Source organism: Carassius auratus, chromosome 33, assembly GCF_003368295.1.
Source record: "Carassius auratus strain Wakin chromosome 33, ASM336829v1, whole genome shotgun sequence".
Classification (NCBI taxonomy): domain Eukaryota; kingdom Metazoa; phylum Chordata; class Actinopteri; order Cypriniformes; family Cyprinidae; genus Carassius; species Carassius auratus.
In genome coordinates this window covers 3,555,011-3,575,092 of record NC_039275.1, presented here as the reverse complement: position 1 = coordinate 3,575,092, position 20,082 = coordinate 3,555,011, and the positions used below count along the sequence as shown (strand labels likewise).

At 36.4% G+C, this 20,082-nt stretch overlaps 3 protein-coding genes across 3 annotated transcripts; 1 reads left to right on the top strand and 2 right to left on the bottom strand.

Moving 5' to 3' along the window:
- Window positions 1–1,728: 1,728 nt before the first annotated feature.
- LOC113052758 (cell division control protein 45 homolog) lies at window positions 1,729–11,642 on the bottom strand. The gene is made up of 18 exons (XM_026217188.1): window positions 11,451–11,642; window positions 11,099–11,158; window positions 10,334–10,426; window positions 10,047–10,184; window positions 9,812–9,970; window positions 9,661–9,719; window positions 9,526–9,574; window positions 8,211–8,272; window positions 7,901–7,951; window positions 7,678–7,797; window positions 7,247–7,378; window positions 6,053–6,151; window positions 5,804–5,965; window positions 5,556–5,694; window positions 3,790–3,873; window positions 3,555–3,673; window positions 3,401–3,477; window positions 1,729–2,219 (listed from the first exon to the last, which is right to left on the bottom strand). Exons 1-18 carry the CDS (start codon window positions 11,499–11,501, stop codon window positions 2,155–2,157), a joined length of 1,719 nt encoding a protein of 572 aa, XP_026072973.1. The 5' UTR covers window positions 11,502–11,642; the 3' UTR covers window positions 1,729–2,154.
- Window positions 11,643–11,930: 288 nt separating this feature from the next.
- LOC113052757 (ubiquitin recognition factor in ER-associated degradation protein 1) lies at window positions 11,931–15,117 on the top strand. Its single transcript, XM_026217187.1, has 12 exons — window positions 11,931–12,094; window positions 12,594–12,726; window positions 12,857–12,889; window positions 12,973–13,094; window positions 13,180–13,310; window positions 13,429–13,501; window positions 13,582–13,650; window positions 14,292–14,360; window positions 14,469–14,516; window positions 14,638–14,726; window positions 14,813–14,894; window positions 15,034–15,117. Exons 1-12 carry the CDS (start codon window positions 12,092–12,094, stop codon window positions 15,106–15,108), a joined length of 927 nt encoding a protein of 308 aa, XP_026072972.1. The 5' UTR covers window positions 11,931–12,091; the 3' UTR covers window positions 15,109–15,117.
- A 282-nt stretch (window positions 15,118–15,399) lies between these two features.
- LOC113052756 (probable cytosolic iron-sulfur protein assembly protein ciao1) lies at window positions 15,400–19,592 on the bottom strand. Its single transcript, XM_026217186.1, has 7 exons — window positions 19,235–19,592; window positions 18,394–18,542; window positions 18,193–18,304; window positions 17,959–18,047; window positions 17,658–17,853; window positions 17,497–17,572; window positions 15,400–17,115 (listed from the first exon to the last, which is right to left on the bottom strand). Exons 1-7 carry the CDS (start codon window positions 19,371–19,373, stop codon window positions 16,881–16,883), a joined length of 996 nt encoding a protein of 331 aa, XP_026072971.1. The 5' UTR covers window positions 19,374–19,592; the 3' UTR covers window positions 15,400–16,880.
- Between the last annotated feature and the right edge of the window lie 490 nt (window positions 19,593–20,082).

Below are 20,082 nucleotides of genomic sequence, written 5' to 3'. Positions count from 1 at the left end.
TGGGCTGTAAGATTAGTATTTAAAATGTGTATTTGATAAAAAATAACAGCTACAGAAACACTAATATTGTTAAATATCATTACAATTTCAAATAACTGTTTTCTATGTGACTATATTGTCAAATGTAATTGATTCCTGTGATCAAAGCTGTATTTTCAGCATCATTCCTCCAGTCTTCAGTGTCACATGATCTTCAGAAATCACTCACTGTTGAAAACAGTTCTTCCATTATCATATTTTTTTGTGGAAACTGTGATGCATTTTTTTCTTTAATGAACATAGTTCAATTTAAGAGCATTTAGTTAAAATATAAATCTTTTGTAACATCATAAACATCTTCACTGTCTCTTTGGATTTAATTTCTTTTATAAAAGCAAACATCTTTTGAATAGAAACATATGAAAGTCTGAACGGATGAAGCCCACCCAAAAGTGATGGAGAATCTCTCTCTCTCTCTCTCTCTCACACACACACACACACACACGACTTCTATTGTTCATGGTTATCCAGAGCAGCTAATCCTCATGGGATCAAACCTTTCAAGAACACAGTGAGAGAGAAGAAAACAACTGCACAGCTACATGCCAAAAAAAACTATTGTTAATAATAACAGAAATGTTCAGCATAAATCAATTCTTGCAAATGTCATCTTTAAAAAAGAAAAGAGCATGTGCATCTAACCAGTGCATTACACTCCAACAGAGCAGTTTAGTAAGAAGAACAAAAAAACTAAACAAAACAAAACAGTGACTTTGAAGCCAGCATTACTATTTTTACTGCTCATAACTATGGATATAAAATTGTGCAGATGTACAGAAAGAATCAAGTAAATGTAGTACTACAGGAATGTGAGCGAGAAAAAAGAAAATGGGGCAAAGATAAACGGTGAATCATACTTTGATAATAACCCATGACATAAACACATCCACCCATTCATTAGAGGATTTTCCACAGCTCACTGATGGAGGCTACTGCTGTCCTTAGCGCCAGGAAGGAAAACTTCAAGTGATAGTTCAGCCAAAAATCAGGCAGTCATCATTTACTCACCCTCATGTTTGTCCAAACCTTACTTTATTACTTTGATTTGATTTCTAGCAGAATGTGTTTAAAACAGCAGCACTGGACACTTATTTATACTCTCAAGCTCAGAGAGTGACATAAAAGTAGCTTTTCATTAGTTTTAATCAATATTAATTGGTCAAAGGGAATCTAAGTTTTGATTTTCTTTCTGCAATAGTTTGCAAATCCAAATTGTGCATAAATTGTGGCCCGTTTGTTGCACAAACTGTGTAACTAGTCAAAGTCATTAAAGGAATAATTCACCAAAAATGAAAATCAGCTTAAAATGTTCTCTCAGTGATGTGGAGTTTGTGTCTTCATGGGAACAGATTTGGAGAAGTGTAGCATTGCATCAGTGTCTCATCAATGGATGCTCAGAAGTGAATGGGTGCCATCAGTGCAGTCTTCAAGCGAAAAGCTGTGTTTGTAAGAAACAAATCCAATAAAAAGTAATCAATTTAATAAGCTCAAATGTTTCTTTTTGATTCATTATACACCACTGGGCCTTTTAATTTTTTAAAACATTTTCAAGACACGATTCTTCAATTAACTATGTACAAAAATTTAATGTTTCACACACAATCATCACATATGGAAGTAAAATGTGGCAAACTTTCTGAATAATAATAAAAGTGACAACTGATCATCTTACAGTTGTTAAAATTTACAAATAAAAACTAATAAGAAACCATAATTGAATTGCAAGTCAAGCTGAATACTAGATGTTCAAAAGATGATAGAAATCATTTATTTAAATCCACATATAACACACACAAGTACATACTAAGTGACACGACACAAAACACAGTTAAATCAGGCCTGTACAATGTTTGAAAGCACATGACCAAAACACCAGCTGATCGCTGAGGTTAAGCTGAAGTCTTCAGACGATAGAAAGGTCAAGGTGAAGGTCAGTGAACCACACTGACTGAGAACACCGTTAACCTCATGTTTACTCGAGGGCTGTGTAATTTCACTTGTGGAGCAACAGTGACGTGTGGAAGGGAGTCTCTTTGCAGACTCAAAACACACACATATACATGTCCAGAGTTTCTGTGGGTAGTTTGATAGTCATTCCCAGCATGCAGTAGGCCTTTATGACAACAGGGTGATGAGGGCATCCAGAAACTTCCCTCTGTCCTCCATCTTTAGCTCAATAACTGCAGAGAGTGTGACAGAGAAAGAGAGAGAGATCTTCACATCACCTGTTGCGGCATGTTGATAAATGCACATGAGTGCATCGATGAGTGAGACGATGTAAAAATCTACGAGACTCTGGCAGAACGAGTGAATGTGCATGTTAAATACCTTAAGTGGTAGTATTCACAATTATTGCAAACTGTTCGGTCACAATACCTCAGCTTAACAAGTAGAATTGCTTAAATTTGGCTTTGAAATTAAGTGTGGCACTGGTGTCCAGTAGTGTGACACGCTGTAATAAACCACATCTGGTGAGCATTAAAGCCATACAACTATCAAATGTGAATTTTATAAATAGTTTTTAGTGCTGCCAGTTGATTTAAAAACAAAAAAAAACATTCCTGAAATTAATCGTGATTAATCACACCTAACAATGAAGTTTTTAAATATACCTTTATATTGCAATAATTTCACATTCAATCTTCAAATTAATGTAGAAACAACAAAGAACACTATATTTTTTATATTTAATAGCATCTTTTATATTACTGAAGGCGAGTATCACTAATAACAATACTAATGTTGTCTCTAGGAAACTGTCATTCAACATTACAGTATAATAACTTACAATTTCAGTGAACTTAAAACAATCTGCACATAAACCCATTATAATAAATGTCATACTTAGCTACCTTTGCCCTTCAGCAAATAGGAAATATACAGAAATTAAATAAAGTTATCATATACTAAATTCTAAATTAAATATAGATGGAACTTTAAAGCTACAACAGTTACTCATTTGCTCTTTTCTTTTGTTCTTTGATGAAAATACATTACAGCAGCTGTTATTAGTTTATTTTGGCTGCTTTAAGAGCTGGTGCTGCTGCTAAACTATTTTTGTCAGCACTAATAGTTCTTTTATATGGCTATCCATAACCCGAGGGTCAAGTTGAAATCATTATAGTTTGAGCGGAAGTTAATGTAATTGTAATTGCTTCCTACTTATTCCTTTTCTTAATCTCTTCAGAAATATTTACTACTCACTGCAAATTGATATCCAAACTCTAGACACACACACACACAGACACAGCAGTGGTCAGAGCAGACAGATGTTACAGAAGCTCTGATCCGCTCTGTCCTCTAGTGGTTGATTTGTGCTGTGCTCGATCACAGCCCATGATGCTGTGCTGCAGTGACGTACCTGAAGTGTCGAAATGATCGTGTAGAGTTCTGGAGCTGGTGCTCTCAGCTGCCTTTTCAAAAGCCCGGCCAAAGAAACTTGAAGGAAATTAAAAATTGTCGTTTTAACATGATCCAACTGGCGAACTTAACATCTCTGCATGAAACAAACTCACTTTTTCTTGTCTGAGGTTTCCGATTCTGGTGGAATTCCCAGGACGATCACAGTTCCCTTCTCCACATCCAGAGGAGCCGCCATGATCAATGGAAGAATCTTACAGCGCCTGTTCCTCGTCTAACAAAAACATACACAGGAGAACTGCCATGTGCTTACCGTTCTTAATGTGACTGCTGACAAACTCCACAGACACATCACAACAAATGACTGCTTTCATTCAGGGTTGTACTTACGGAGCAGACGAATGCTTTGAGCAGATATTTGCAGAGAAGGGTCAGAGCCAGAGGTTTAGAAAACAGCTTCACATCTGGTGTTCCCTACAAACAGGACAAAAATAAATCAATTGGATACACAATAACGCAATAAAAGGAATTACAGACAACGGTCATTATTAATTCACCCTCATACCATTACACAATTTTATTTTGTTTTGTGTAACACGAGAAGTGGGCCGAGTTAAAGATTAATTGGTAATAATTTTCTATAATTATAAATAATTAACTAATTCATATATTTTAGTATAATTAATTTTGTGTGTGTGTGTGTAATGTATCTTTAAGATCTATTATTAATAGGGCTGTGCAAAAAATCGAATGCGATTTTCATGCACCTCTCATCAGTAAAGACGCTCCTGTCAAGCACGTGCGTTCAGATCAGGGTTGCCAGGTTTTCACAACAAATCCTTCCCAGTTGCTTCTTAAAACTAGTCCAAAACTAGCCCAATCGCTTTTCCAGGAGGTTCCCCGATAAAAATTGCTTCCCGGGGTTAAAATACAAGTTTTTTTTGGAAGGGTTGCCTTGGTAAAATTTACATTTTAGGGGCTAAATATCACATTATTGGTATTGGGGTTGCTTCAAACCGCGTATATGAAAAACAATCGCAGACTTGGCAACACTGGTTCAGGTGGAGCGGCATTTACTACACAGAGCCGTAGTCTACCGACAACTAACACAAAATAATTTTCAAAATCGACAAAGAATCGCCTGCGATTTTAACATCGATGTTGTGTAGATTGTCAGTGAATGTGTAGTAAATGCCAACCAGTGTTGCCAAGTCTGAGGTTGTTTTTCATGTCCGCGGGTCAAAGCGACCCCAGTACAAATAACGTGATATTTAGCCCCTAAAATGCTAATTCTACCAAGACAACCCTGCTAAAAAACGTGTATTTTAACCCTGGGAAGCAATTTTTATCTGGGAACCACCTCGAAGCACGATTGGGCTAGTTTTGAGAAGCAACTGGGCAGGATTTGTTGTAAAAACCTGGCAACCCTGATCCGAACGCACGTGCTGGGGATATACTTCTAATTACAGGAGTGCTTTACTGATGAGATGTGCATGAAAATTGCATTCGATTTTTTGCACAGCCCTAATTATTATTATTAATTATTTTGTTGATATTTTACTAAATTACAAAATTAAATAAATAAACATTACTACAGTAATAAGATTATACTATAAAAGACTGTTTAACGATAATAATAGTTTTTGCTTTATTATATAATAAAAAAACTATTGTTATAATACTAATGCATTACAATAAGAGTTTTGAAGAGTAAGAAAAAAAATCTTATTTTACAGAACAACAGAAAACATATAATGTTATCATTTGCATGTTACAAGTGACCCAAACTCACAGTGCTTGCAGAGAACATGGATGCAAACTCATAATGTTTGAAAAATGTGACAAGAGACCCCCTTAACCCTGTGAGAGCAGGTCATCTATGATGCACATTTTCTAAACACTTAGACTATTTTAAAGCCTTTATCATTTTTTAACTCTACAGTCGTGCAGTGAAATTCACTTTAAAGATTCACTTTTCCATCATGAAGATGCAAAACAAAAAAAATTGTCTCCCGATGGAAAACAAAAACTTTTAAGATGGAAATGGCATGATTATTATAACTGGAAAGAGGAAGCAGAGGATCACTCGTTAACGAAAAAATTAATTTGCTCCACTCCATGAATGTCAACTTGAAGAGATCTGATTTTATCCATACCTCCAGCAAATGACAATAGAGGAAAGGCCCCTGTGAGAGGATGAGGTTGGTGCAGATGCAGCTCGCCACGGTCTGCTGAATGGCCTTCAGTTTCTTCTTGGCCAGATCAATGCCCAAATGCAACCTCTCTAGATTGCTCCTGCAGAGTCACCCATGAGAAAAGAGAGTAAAAACTGCCATTAAGAAACCATACTGACACTTTACAACATCTATAAAAATAACTAGAACTATAAAACCCTGCTTCATACCTGGACAGACAGTCCAGAGCTTTGATGAAGTTGTCCGCTGACGTTTCATCCTTCTCCACGTTCTCCAGCAGAGCAGCCGCAGCGTGAACTACATCACTGGCCAGGAACCGGTTCTTAAAGCCAAAGTTTACGGCGAACGTCTGCACACGGATGTCTTTCATGCTGAGGTGGAAGAAGCCAAGTAAAAGTTTCAACATGACAGATCCTGACTACTGCAAGTGCAATCTTACTTCTGACTCTCTCTCTCACCTGAATTTATTGGCTGATTCCTCGATTACTTCACGCAGGTTCTCTTTAATCGTCATATCCATACAGTTAAACTTCTGCCGCACCTGCTTGAGTGGGAGACTGGGGGAAAAATTATTATTAAAATTATATTTCTAACCCTAAAATGTGATTGGATGCACCAAACTGTAAAATAGCCAGAATCAAATTTTGAGCATTAAAGAAAAAGTTCAACCAAAATGACATCTTCCTGAACACATCCTCACCCTAGGGATGTAGAGGAGTTTGTTTCTTCATCAGAACAGATTTGGAGAAATGTAGCGTCACTTATTCACCAATGGATGCTCCGCAGTGAATGGGTGCCGTCGGAATGAGAGGACAAACGGCTGATAAAAACATCACAATAATCCACACCACTCCAGTTCATCAATTATGGTCTTGTGAGTGCTTGTGAGAAACAAATTCATCAAGGCGTTTTAACATTAAAAAAATCACAGCTTCTGGATAAAATGGGAGTCCCTCATAATCCATAATAACACTTCCTCCAGTGAAGAAGTTCTCTCCCGTTGTCTCGCTCACTTCAAAATCCACCAACATTTTGTTTAGACTGTTTTTGCTTGTAAACAGTACTTGATCTGTTCATATTTTTCTCCTGATTCAGATAAGATTACTTTTTGGAGAAAGCAATATTATGGCTAGGATGAATTATTTTAGCCCCCCAAAATTTATTTGTTTCTTTAAAAAAAATACAGCTTTTTGATTCACAAGATGTTAATTGATGGACTGATGTGTTGTGGATTACTTAAGGATTATTGTGATGTTTTCATCAGCTCTCATTCTGACGGCACCCATTCACTGCAGAGCATCAATGGTTAGCAAGTGATGCAATGCACATTTATCCAAATCTGTTCTGATGAAGAAACAAATTCATCTACATCATGGACGAATTTAGGGTGAGTAAAACTTGAGTTACAAAACTTATTAACTTTTGAAAAACATCAAATTTCAATCATATTTCATGCTGCTATTACATAAAAACAGTACGTTTTTGGAGGCCATGCAAGATTTTATCATGATAAACAAGGAAACAATATACCATAAATGTGATAAAATTACCGTAATGCATGGATTTTTGCTTTAGCAGAAACACTGAAATTGTTTACACCATTAAACCCAAGTATTTCTGTGAGCATCAAGTCATAAAATCAGTCCACTCACCCCATGTCTGCCAGGAACTCTTGGAGTTTTTTCTGTCCGTTGATGGACCAGAGTTTAAAGCTGCAGGATGTGTAGGAGGAGTTACAGATGCTCTCATACAGAGACCAGTGCTGATACAACACCAACCTCAGACTGACACACGGGGTCAAGGGTCAAACACACTCATTACACAGAGCTCTTCATCATGCATGTGCATGTATATTGTTCACCTTAAGTCTATGCATGAACACCCTCGTGTGTAAGAGCACAGAGCACATCATTGTATAAAAGAGGAGGCATTTTTACACAAAATTAAGTGCAAAAGTACAAGACAATCAGTGAAATTAAGCATGCACTGCATGAAACAATGTAGCATGCTGTTTTCAAGCAGTACACTACCATTCTGTTCAAACACTCAATCGACAAATCAAACATCATGTGGAGAAGGATACTCGTATTCAAAGGTGATCCTCATGCAGTCGATGGACAGCGAGTTCTCCTCATCCTCGTTTCTATGGTTGTGTCGGGACACGTGGCGCTGAAGGGTGGCGATGTCTGTCACATATTTCATGCTGTTTAAGAAAGATGCATAGGTTACTTAAAACATCTGCTTGAGAAGTCAGATGTTTCAAAGATGTTAATCTTGGCGAACCAAGATAAGAGCAAAATTCTTACTGTGGGATTTTATCATGAACCCACTGATCTGTCACTCCAATGACACTCCACCTGCCAATCAAAGAGTGAGTTTCAGTTCAGAGAACAAATAAACACTGTAGAAATAGTGTTTCAAAGTTATAAACAGATTATTGCAACACACTTTATAAGGAAATACTATTTTAATATTTCTAGGTAATTGCATTTTGCATTTAATTGCGTTAACTGTCATTTGTTTGTGATTTATTTTTTTTTTTACGTGAATCCTACATCAAATTGTATCATTTTTTTCTACTGTGACTTAAGAGGTAATAAAAAGTAAGAAGCTCACCACAGCATGTCTTTGGTGTCTTTAGACATGACCCAGGCCAGCTCAAACATCACCAGTGCTGCCTGAAAATAAAATAAATTTGAGAAAAATATTGCTTTCACATTTAGTTTGTTCAACACCAACACGAAGTGATACATTGACTATTTATGTAAAACAAAAAATTTATAAATATTTAGAAGTACTCTTTTGACGATACAAAATTATACAATAAACTCATTTTTGATTTTTAAGACATAAGTGGTAATTGAATCGATTGTAAAATCGATTTTCCATGTCTAAAAAAAAGATGTTTCCTTTTTCAACGTCAAATAACGGACGAACGTAAAGATAGCACTGGAAACGCACAAATCAGCAGTATTTCTTATTTATTGGCATGAAGTTTCGTGCAGAATAACAAACACTAGGAACTAGGAAGGCATAATGAAATGCGCAAAAAGGCTAGGGCCATTACAAATTTATTGAACAGGAAAACAAGAGACCCATCTTTACATTGACTTAACATTGAAATAATTTGCGCCAGATGCTCTATTTGCATTTGGTGTGAACGTAGCACAAGACGCAGCTTTCGTCGTCACTGGGTCTTATAGGCGTGTAATTTGCTGGTATTTTCTGTCTAGCTTTCGCAAGGCATACTGCACTTTCGGAATTCTTTATTTTCTTTTTTCTGTTTGTTTGTGAGTTTTGTAACATCTATATTTTTTAATTGTTTAATTCTTTTAAAATTAATAGTGTACGTATTTGGTTAAAATCGATACCCTATTTTCATTTTCGAAACTTTTTTTGGTTGGTCCGATCGATTGTGCAATCGATTTTCGAAAGAAAAGTGACAGCCCTACTCAAGACATGCTTTTACTACCAGATTCTCGTTTAAAAAGATAAACAATGCACTATTACAACATATTATACTGTAAACATAAAAAGCAAACACTGTCATAACTCATTAACATTTGATCATAAGCAACTGCTTGGCATAAATGTTTGGTTTTCATTGACTGCGAACTTCTCAGAAACCAAGAGCCTGTACAATGCTTACATTTAATTAAATCATACCCTTTTAGAGTAAGATATCACAATTTTAATTTTTCCATACCCACATTTAAGACCTCTTAAAATGATAATTAAGATTTTATTTAACAGTTTTTTTTTTTTTTCATAAGTCCTAAATAGCATTATTTGCTTAAAGTTTTAATAAAAACATATGCATGTGAATAAGACTGCTAATCACTATGTATTGTTATATTTATCCATGTTTCAAAGCAAAATACACAAGTGCAAAAATTATATTTTATATAGTCAAATGATCACAGTTACTCACTGATGTCCCATGAAACTCATACTGCTCGTAATCAAACAGAATCTCTCTCCTGCAAACACAAACACACTTCAGAATGCAGTTAACACACAAATGTCTCAGGACTGGCAAGTGTAATTTGGAGTGATAATAAATGACCTTCGAGCTTCCCATTCCCGTCTGGCCCGTTGACGTTCTATTCTCCTTTCCAATGCATCCTGAAGTGATTAATACATTCATCAGAAGATCTGAATATAAAAATAATCCACATACTCATATGTGTGGCTGAAATATGAATGTACAAACATGCCTCATCATAACGCCTTCGTTTCCCAGAAGGCTCTGCGCTTCCATCACTTTCATTTCCAGAATCATTGCCATCTCCTTCTTCGTCCTCCTCATCATCACGGAAGATGTCATCGTAGGACGGTACACCAAGGTCGTCATCTTGCTTTATCAGGAGCTTAATCTATTGCAGATCAAGTCAAGAAATCAAGCATACTTGCAACAAGACACATCAGAACTCAGGTGCTGAACAGTTGTACCTGTGTGTCATTATAGACATTAACCACATCAACAGGTCGGTGTGTGTCACAGATGAAGAAAACGGAGTCTTCCTCAGGCTGAAGGGTCTCCAGCAGGTCCACATTTGCTCCACAGTTTATCAAAACAAAGTACTGGTACTTGAAGAAGAAACACACGGATACAAACAACAATTGCTTTTAGATTAGACTCAAAAGCTGAGGACTCCTAACCAAGTAACAGTCTAAAACAGTCTGGGTTTTAAAAACAGAAAATTGGACAGCATTTATGGCAGAGCATTGAGTGGTACCTGTTCTTTATGCTCCATAAAGGCAGTCCCCAAATCCTGCCATCCTGCCACAGGAACCAGAGTATACTGGACTTGATCACAGTGAAATAAAGACTGGATGGAATAGACACAGACAAATACTTTGACTAAAAATGCTGAACACTTGAGTAAATATTGTGTGAAATAGTTCAATTCAAAACAGCAGGGGTTTTCCAACCTCCCAAAAGTAATGGGGGTCCATAAAAAAATAAAATAAAATAAAAATTAAACCTAAAACACACTTAATGAGATTTGATTAAAATAAACTAATTTGACTTAAAATAATAACCAAATAAACAAAAAACAGCTTTAAATGATTAAAATGGTATTAATTTTTTTTTTAAATACATCAAACAAGTAGAAAAATAATGCAATTCCATAACATAAGACACTAAAAATTTCACAAATATTTTAGAATATTATTTATAATTTTCACAGTATTATTTAGGTCTTTATATATTTAAATATATAGAATCCTTTCGAATTTTCAGATGGGGTCTACCACACATTGACGATCCAAAACATCTAAAAGATTGAAAACCCCTGCTCTAAACAGACTAACCAACCATGTGTGATCTCTAACGTTCTCACAACCAGCTGAATATCTACACCACTTTATCATACTTCCTTCTATGCACCATTACATCATAATGATCCTTTTGGATATCTTTGTACATTTGTAGGTTGTAACATTATAACATTCATTCTTAATGTTACTGTAGCACACGAGTTTATGGCATCACTAACCTGCAGAACTTTACAGGCACACAAAGCATCAATATCAGGAGACACGAACAGGGCCACTCTCTAATAATATAAAAACAAGAAAGATGAAAAAACACACCCATGAGAAAGTCAAAATAGTGTCTGAATAGGCCTATGCATTTTAACTGCAAGTAAAGAGTTCGTACTATGAACTTCACGTGTTACACACAAGCAGTAACATATCAAATACAGTATTAACATATTACAAATTAATACGTACTTTATAATATTTAATTGGAGTATCAATAGTACTTTAAAAAAACGAGTAACGTTAGATATTTAGTAAATATTAACAGTAACGGTTTTTGTGACTTGAACGAACACAAGCACGCACCTGATTAACGACAACATCATAAAATTCCTTTCGAATATCGGTCACAAACATGTTTCAAATTAAGCTTAAAAAATGTAAAAATATAAAAACAAGACTATAACTTCTGAGTTTGTTCGCGGTTTGTAACAAACTCCTTGTTGTTTTCCACTCAGGGTTTCCGTGTTTCGTCTGTGGCGCCAAATTTGCTTCTTGCACATTTAGTCCCGCCTTTGCAGAAATAACCAATCGAATAACGACTTGAGAGTGACAGATGGACACAATAGCCAATGGCGTGCGAGAGCAGGAGGCTCTTCTGTCCAATCAGATACCTATACACAGAACTAGTCAAATAAACAAAATAAGGTAATAAAAAAACTAAAATCTCTTTAAAAAAGAAAAACATTTTGCAAACGTATTGAGAAGTTATCATAATTATTTTATTACATGTTGATTTAACCATTTTCATGTATAGGGCGTGCACCGACGCTTGAAAGAGAGATGTGATTTGCTACAGTTTGGTTTGACGCGTTGTTGTTTTGTTGCGTCACGTCCTACTGCTCGCACTTCGCACTGAAAGCAGAGCTGCTGTGTTTGTGTGGAGCTGTCTTCAGTATTCTCTCATCATTGCTGATATTCTGCTGTCAGGCAGATCAAGCGCTAAAATGGTGTGTAATCGATTTTAAGATACCTTTAAATCTGCCTTTTAGCCTGACGCCTTTTATCGTGATGACTATAAGTATTCGCTAGCTAATGCTAAGCTAAAAGCAATAGAAAGCTGCACTGTCACTGTAGCAGAAATCACGAGATTGGATATTTGTTGAAATTAGATTTACATTTATTCATGAAACAGAAGTTTTTTTTTGATACATAAACATTTTAGCATAAGGAGAGAATATCATAGAAGTCTAGCAGTAAAAGTTGCAGCATTATTGCATTTGTTATTATTTGATCTTAAACTCTTGGTCTAATTATAAATGTATAATATATACAAGTGTGTGTGTGTGTGTGTGTATATATATATATATATATATATATATATATATATATATATATATATATATATATATATATATATATATATACATACATATATATATATATATATATACACACACTCAAAGTTTGTGTTTAGTCTATTTTAACCCTCTCTCCCTCTACCATCAGTTTTCCTTCAACATGTTTGAGCCCCATGTGGGCCGGGTTTTCCAGAACCGTTTCTCCACTCAGTACCGGTGTTATTCTGTATCCATGCTGGCGGGACCCAATGACCGTTCAGATGTGGAGAAAGGAGGAAAGAGTATGTCACGGTCTATGATACTGTAAAGCTGTTTCAACACCGCAAGCAAAACTACTAGAAATACAATTTATTTAGTCGATTCTGGGTTGCATTTCACCGAACTAATGCCGATATCATTTTGTACTTTCAGTAATTATGCCCCCGTCTGCTTTGGACCAGCTAAGTAAGTTACATGCATTTAATTAAAAATGAAAAATTGTATTTCCTATCATGTCTGGTGATTATCTTATGTGGTTTGCATTTCAGGCAGACTTAACATCACATACCCCATGCTGTTCAAACTCACTAACAAGAATTCAGACAGAATGACACACTGCGGTGTTCTGGAGTTTGTGGCAGATGAAGGCATCTGTTACCTTCCTCACTGGGTAGAACACATACAGCCGATAGACTCGTACTGGATCTCGCAGGCTCTTTGCTTTTGACACATTACTGGTTTGATTTTGTCCTCAGATGATGCAGAACTTGTTGTTGGAGGAGGGTGGTTTGGTCCAGGTGGAGAGTGTGAATCTCATGGTGGCCACATACTCCAAATTCCAGCCGCAGAGTCCAGATTTCCTGGATATCACAAATCCTAAAGCTGTGTATGTTAACATTGCATGCACTTTTTACACAAAAATATTTATATATTTAACTTTGTAACAACTAATATCTAAATCTGAATGTTCCGGTTTATTAAAAATGTTCTTTCTTTTTTTTCAGACTAGAGAACGCTTTGAGGAATTTCGCCTGTTTGACCACAGGAGACGTGATCGCTATCAATTATAATGAAAAGGTGATTATATCTGTTACTCAGTGTAATGATATATGTGGTAAAAACCCTACTGCACTAAACCAGAAATTTCTGTCTTCCAGATTTATGAGTTACGTGTCATGGAAACCAAACCAGACAAGGCAGTGTCCATCATTGAGTGTGACATGAATGTAGGGATGCTTGTTTTTACACGGTTCACATAATATACGAGCACACAATAATACCTGAAATGCTATATACCTGATATAAACTACTGATCAAAATGTTTGGGTCAGTAGGACTTGAAAAAAATAAATTAATAGTTTTATTTAACAAGGATGCATTAAATTAACCAAAATTGTTATGTTAAGACATTTATTTCTATTTCATAGATTTCTATTTCAAATAAAGCTGTTCTTTTGAACTGTCCATTCATTAAAGAAAATGGATCACAGTTCCACAAAAATATGAAGTAGCTCAACTGTTTTTGATAATAAGAAGTGTTTCTCGAGCAGTAAATCAGCATATTTTCATGATTTCTGAAGATCACGTGACACAGAAGACTGGAGGAATGATGCTGAAAATTCTGCTTTGACTTCACAGAAATAAATTGCATTTTAAAATATATTTAGAAAACAGTTATTTCCAAATTTAATAATATTTCAGCTTATTGAATTTACTGTGTTTTTTATCAAATGAATGCAGCCCTGGTGAGCAGATGACTTAAAAAACAAACCAACAAAACAATCTTACTGACCCAAGCTTTTGAATGGTGCTCTACATTTACTGAATACATCAGTGTATCTCTAATTCCACAATGTTTGCCTTTCAGGTGGACTTTGATGCTCCTCTTGGATACAAAGAACCAGAGAGATACATGCAGCGTCCTGAAGAACCAACAGTATGTTCTGACAAACACAAATCCTTTACATCACACTACAGCACAATATTATGATTCTAATTCACATGCATGTTATTTTTAATGCTCGCGATTACCATTCTGCGTTAGGAAGAGGATACGGATCCAAGTAACTATGAGATGGACATGGGTTTCAGAGTAAGTCAAACAATGATTTTCATTACTCATGCACTTTTATATGTGTTATGAAATAAAATGATACCTTGATAGAATTAAGACTTGTTCACTTTGAATAATATCTTGGTGTTTTTCTCTACAGGCCTTTACCGGATCTGGGAATCGTCTAGATGGGAAGAAGAAAGGCATTGAGCCGAGTCCAGCACCCCTCGATCCCAGTGACATCAAACGGTACCCACCCGCCATCTCTCATTCTCATCATCTAAGCTGAACTTTCATTTAATTGCTATTTTTCTTTTCATATATATTTTATACAGAGGAATTCCTAACTATGATTTTAAAATCGGGAGGATCACCTTCATCCGTAACTCCAGACAACAGCCCCGAAAAACTGAACCAGTAAGTGGATCAAATAATATTTAGTATTTAAACAAATCAACATTTCTACATTCACAAATTAAGTAAATTGTCACTGCTATACAAGGAGTAGAGGTTTTGCAAATCTCTTCTGATTTTAATCATGTTTTCTTGTCTCCAGGATGATGCAGCCAGTAACTTCATTGCTTTTTCTGGGGAAGGACAGTCCCTTCGCAAGAAAGACCGAAAACCCTGATTACACACATACTATCGGCCTGGACACAGAAACTCAACTACTATTTGATTATCTGTGCTCTTTTTGAAATACCATACTCTCAACATAGACAGTTATTTGATGACACATCTGGATTTCCATTAGGACCTGACTGATGTTTCTCTGCACATAACAAATGATGTTTTACAAATTGTTTGGTGTACTGAATCCCCTCTTTTTTCATATATTAGAAACACAAAACAGTGACCAAACACTTGTTCAGTAACATTTAAATGCATAATACTTTGAATTATTTAAATAAATAGATCTCCCTGCAATTCATAAGATTTGTTCTTTATTTACTCCAGGATGAGTTTTTATCATGCACCTTCTGCTTCATACTTCGAGCAATGTATTTTTGTAAGAGTTTTATGAAACTTGACATCATTAGTTCATATGACTTAATAGAATAGTTCACCCAAAAATGAAAATTTGCTCAATTTACAACCTCAAGCCATCCCAGATGTAGTTTGTTTCTTCATTCACGGGAACAAATTTGGAGAAATGTAGTATTCCATCACTTGCTCACCAGTGGATGCTCTGCAGTGAATGGGTGCCGTCAGAACGAGAAACATCACTAATCCTCACCACTCGAGTCTATCAGTAAATAACTGTGAAAAGAAGCATTTTAAATGGGAAAGACATTGTCATATAGATTAGTAGTGGATTATTGTGATGTTTTTATCAGCTGTTTGGACTCTCATTCTGACGGCACCCATTCACTGCAGAGCATCCATTGGTGAGCAAGTCATGCTACATTTCTCTAAATCTGATCTGGTGAAGAAACAAACTCATTTACATCTTGGATGGCCTAAGAATGAGTCGATTCATTTTGGGTGAACTAATCCGTTTGCAATCAACACCGTTTAAGTGAAAGCATAACCACAAGACATTTTTAAACGCCAGCTCGTGATACAATTGCTAAAATATACAATATTTTGTCAGTAACTCAGAAGTAGAAATTACACTGCGAAAAGGATATTTTACAGCTCAAACTAATTTTTGGAAAGAAAAGCACTTAAAAACTGGCATATTTACATTTGAAGCTTCACAAATTCCCCATAAACATCCATTATGATTTTATCATGGTGTGTTTTAACTTGTTTACATCTTAGTCGGGTTAGACACCATATTTCATTGAAAATCATTGAAAATGAGGCTGTGAAAGACAGACTTAGTCTTTACAATGTCACGCAATACATGACGGTCCTAGAGCTTTTGCTTACTGAAAATATTTTTTTTCCAAAATCAGCATGTTGTTAAAGAACAGTTCAATCCACTGAAAACACTGTACTTCAGTTTAACCCCTCACAGCCTCACTTTCATTCCCCTAAAAATAAATAAAATAAACATTAACCCTGACTAAGATCTATTAAAAGTGGAACATCACTTTAACACAACTATTAAAGATGAATGTAAGAATTTAATACAATCTAAACTGATGGTTCTGGGACATGATAAAAAGAAAAATTTGGATGTTTTATCTTGAGCATAAAGAAGCTTTATTTAATTAAAGCACTGAAGGTAATTTAAGCCACAGATAATGCTAAAATAAATCCATACTGTTAAAAGAAATTCTGATAAGTTACAACTGACCCATCAAAAACACTAGCAGAGAATGAGACGAGTTAAAAAGTGTATTGTCTTTCGATCCATTCCTACCAACAGACTCAGAATAAGAACAGCTACTGTTCCCCATTATGAGCCAGGAGACTCCTTCAGTGCTCTTGTTTGATCGAGTGTCATTCTCCAGCTCAGGAATCAGAGCTGTACTTCCAGATGGCAAACTCTCCGTTGTCACTGCAGGTGGCCAGAAGCCCCGCCTCCTTCGGGTTCCAGGACACGCAGTTGACGTCCTGACTGTGGGCTTTGGGCACATGGGCTGACATGAAGAAGACGGGCTGCTCTGGGTCAGCGGTGGGGTCTTCTTTGAATACTCGGACTCCGTCATCGCCACATGCTGTGGCCAAGGCACCGGTCAGACGACACCTAACATGAGAGAACGTCAAAATGAAGAAAAATGAGTGTAGTGCCATTTTGGCAAATCTGAGCTGTGACTTTGGCTGTACACAGATGGCGGACGCTCTTCTGTGTCAGCCGTGCTGCGCCGATGCTTTCAAAACCAAAGCGTAAATGCACGTAAAAAACCTATCCCTGTGGTGTGGCTGATACAGAAGAGCGTACGCCATAGGCTCATTTTCCTCCGTAAGCATCTCGCTTAATAATGACCAAAGGGTTAAAAAGAGCTAAAAATGCTACGATCGGCTGAATGGATTTAAAACTCAACGGTTTAACTCTAGGGGAGTTAAAAATTAGCTTATTTTCAAAAATAGTAGAGTGCTCCTTTAAAGTCAACACAGTGCATCTTACCATGAAACATCATATATTGTTCTTCCATGGAATCCAGACAAGGTACAGAGACACTTCCAGGACTCAACCGATGAACCTGCGACAAAATCCCCATCACAGCTGAGCCAAGAATTACACACTTAAATAGCAATATAGAGTAAAATCCTAACACTCTCTCTTACCATCTCCAGTTGTCGACTGCTTCCAGATCTTCACGGTACGATCATCGCTACAAGACGCCAATCTCTGTCCCTCAGGGTCAAAGGCCAGACTCCAAACCGTGGATTCGTGACCCTCTAAGGTGGCTCTACATTCCCAGTCATCATCCTCTTCTTTATAAATACACACTTTGTTGTCATAACTGGCTGAAGCGAGAAGCTGCAAAAGAACATCAGTTTCACCTTTAGAAAAAACGGCTGGTCTTTATGTGTGTGAAAATGTTAAGAATGAGAGTTTCGGATAAGACGTTTGTGGATTTTATACCTCCTGCGTTGGGTGCCAAACGACATGTTTCACGTCCTGCGTGTGTGAATTCACAACACTTACACACTCATAATCATCCTCCTCGTCCACTAGAAGGAAAATAAAGAGTTTAACACCAATTATTGTAATCTTAATAATAACTATAAGTCAAGACACTACAGGAAGCTTTTGTCATTCTAAATGATAAAAAGGTTTGTATTTTTGCTATAGAGAGACTATTCATTCCTGACACACCTTCCCAGATCCAAACACTTTTGTCTCTGCTGCAGGTGGCTAGTAAGCTTCCAGACGGAGCCCAGGCCACACACTTGACCTCATTCTCATGACCTTCTAACACTGTCAGGGACTGTAAACACACACATGACGGACATGTCAGTCAGACAAGATGTTAATGATGTCACATCCTAGATCTAGGGTCTGAAACTATGATGTTACCTCAAAATCATCATTTGTCTTCTTCCAGATGCATGTTGTGGCATCAAAGCTGGCTGATGCCAGATATTTCCCGCAGGGAGACCAGGCCACCTTTCTGACCGTACGCTGGTGTCCATCGGCCAGGACACACTTACACTCCCAACTGTCCCCTGAGAATAAACATCAGACACGTAAGACACAAACAAGAAAAATTAAATAAGAGTTTGGAATAATTAAAAAAACGTTTAGTTTTTGTTTTGAAAGAGGAAAGATGTTCACCAAGACTATATTTATTCAATACAGTAAAAACAGGAACACTGTAAAATATTGTAATAATTTAAAATAACTGTTTTCTATATGAATATATTTTAAAATTACATTTTGTTCATGTGATGTCAAAGTTGAATTTTCAGCATCATTTCTCCAGTCTACATGTGTCTGGAAAATTCAGTGTTTGCTGTCATGTTAATAAATTAAATAAAAAATTGATATATATATATATATATATATATATATATATATAGAGAGAGAGAGAGAGAGAGAGAGAGAGAGAGAGAGAGAGAGAGAGAGAGAGAGAGAGAGAGAGAGAGAGAGAGAGAGAGAGAGAGAGAGAGAGAGAGAGAGAGAGAGAGAGAGCGCAATTATTTTATACTGTAATAATATTTAAGAATATTTTGGTGTGACTTTAGATCATATAAATACGCTTTTGGTGTGACATCAATCAAAAACATTAAAAAAAAAATCTAAAAATTGTAAAATAGTATAAGCAGTGCCTAGGGTGTTGTTGCGTAGCCTGTATTATTTGCTTTTTGTCCATCACTGTACATATAAACTTAATATTGATAGACGTTCTATTCTTTACCTTCTTTACCCCAAATTCTGATCGCGCGGTCCCCGCCGCAGGACGCGAGCAGACTACCCGACGGGCTCCACGCAACGCACCAGCAACGCGCGTCTGGGTGCGCGCTCACCCTCTGCAGCAGCTCCAGCGCGCCCTTCATTTCAGACACCTTTTCTTCTTCTTCTTTGGTGTTTATTGGCGTTTGGCAACCTATTTCAGACACCTGTATAAAAAATTTTGTGATTATATGATATGTCAATCCTCCACCGTCAGCTACACGGTTCTCTTTCAAATGTCAGCCCTTCGAGACCGTAGACAGTAAAAGACTTGTGTGATTATCCTGTCTATGGCTGGTCTATGGTGATTATCAGCAGCTTTTCACTTCCTGCTTTCTGTGGCAGCGTTTTCCTGTTGACACAAAAGCGCGGCAACAGCGCCACCATCAGGAGGAATGCAGCGAAAGTGTTCAAATTGAAACTGAAAAAGCTAATGATAATAAACTCGTTTTAAAATATTGTCTATCAAAATAAACACTTACATAAAAAAGGAAAATTAATATTTCTATTTGTTTAGCTGCATTTCACGTGACCATTAACCGACGTCACAGACCTGTGAACATGCAAATGTGATCCTTAATTAGCGGTAGGCTATTTTAAAAAGGACCATTTCAAAAATGAAAAAGAGGAATGGAGGAGAATCAATAAATTATGAGTAATCTTTTGCTATTATGTGAATAATATGTTATCAATAAAAAAGTAACTGTAGTCTGATTACGAGTATTTTAAAATGTAATTTAATCTAATTGCAAGTACTTAATTTTTGTAATTTGATTACGTAATACAGATTAATGTAATCAGTTACTAGTTTCG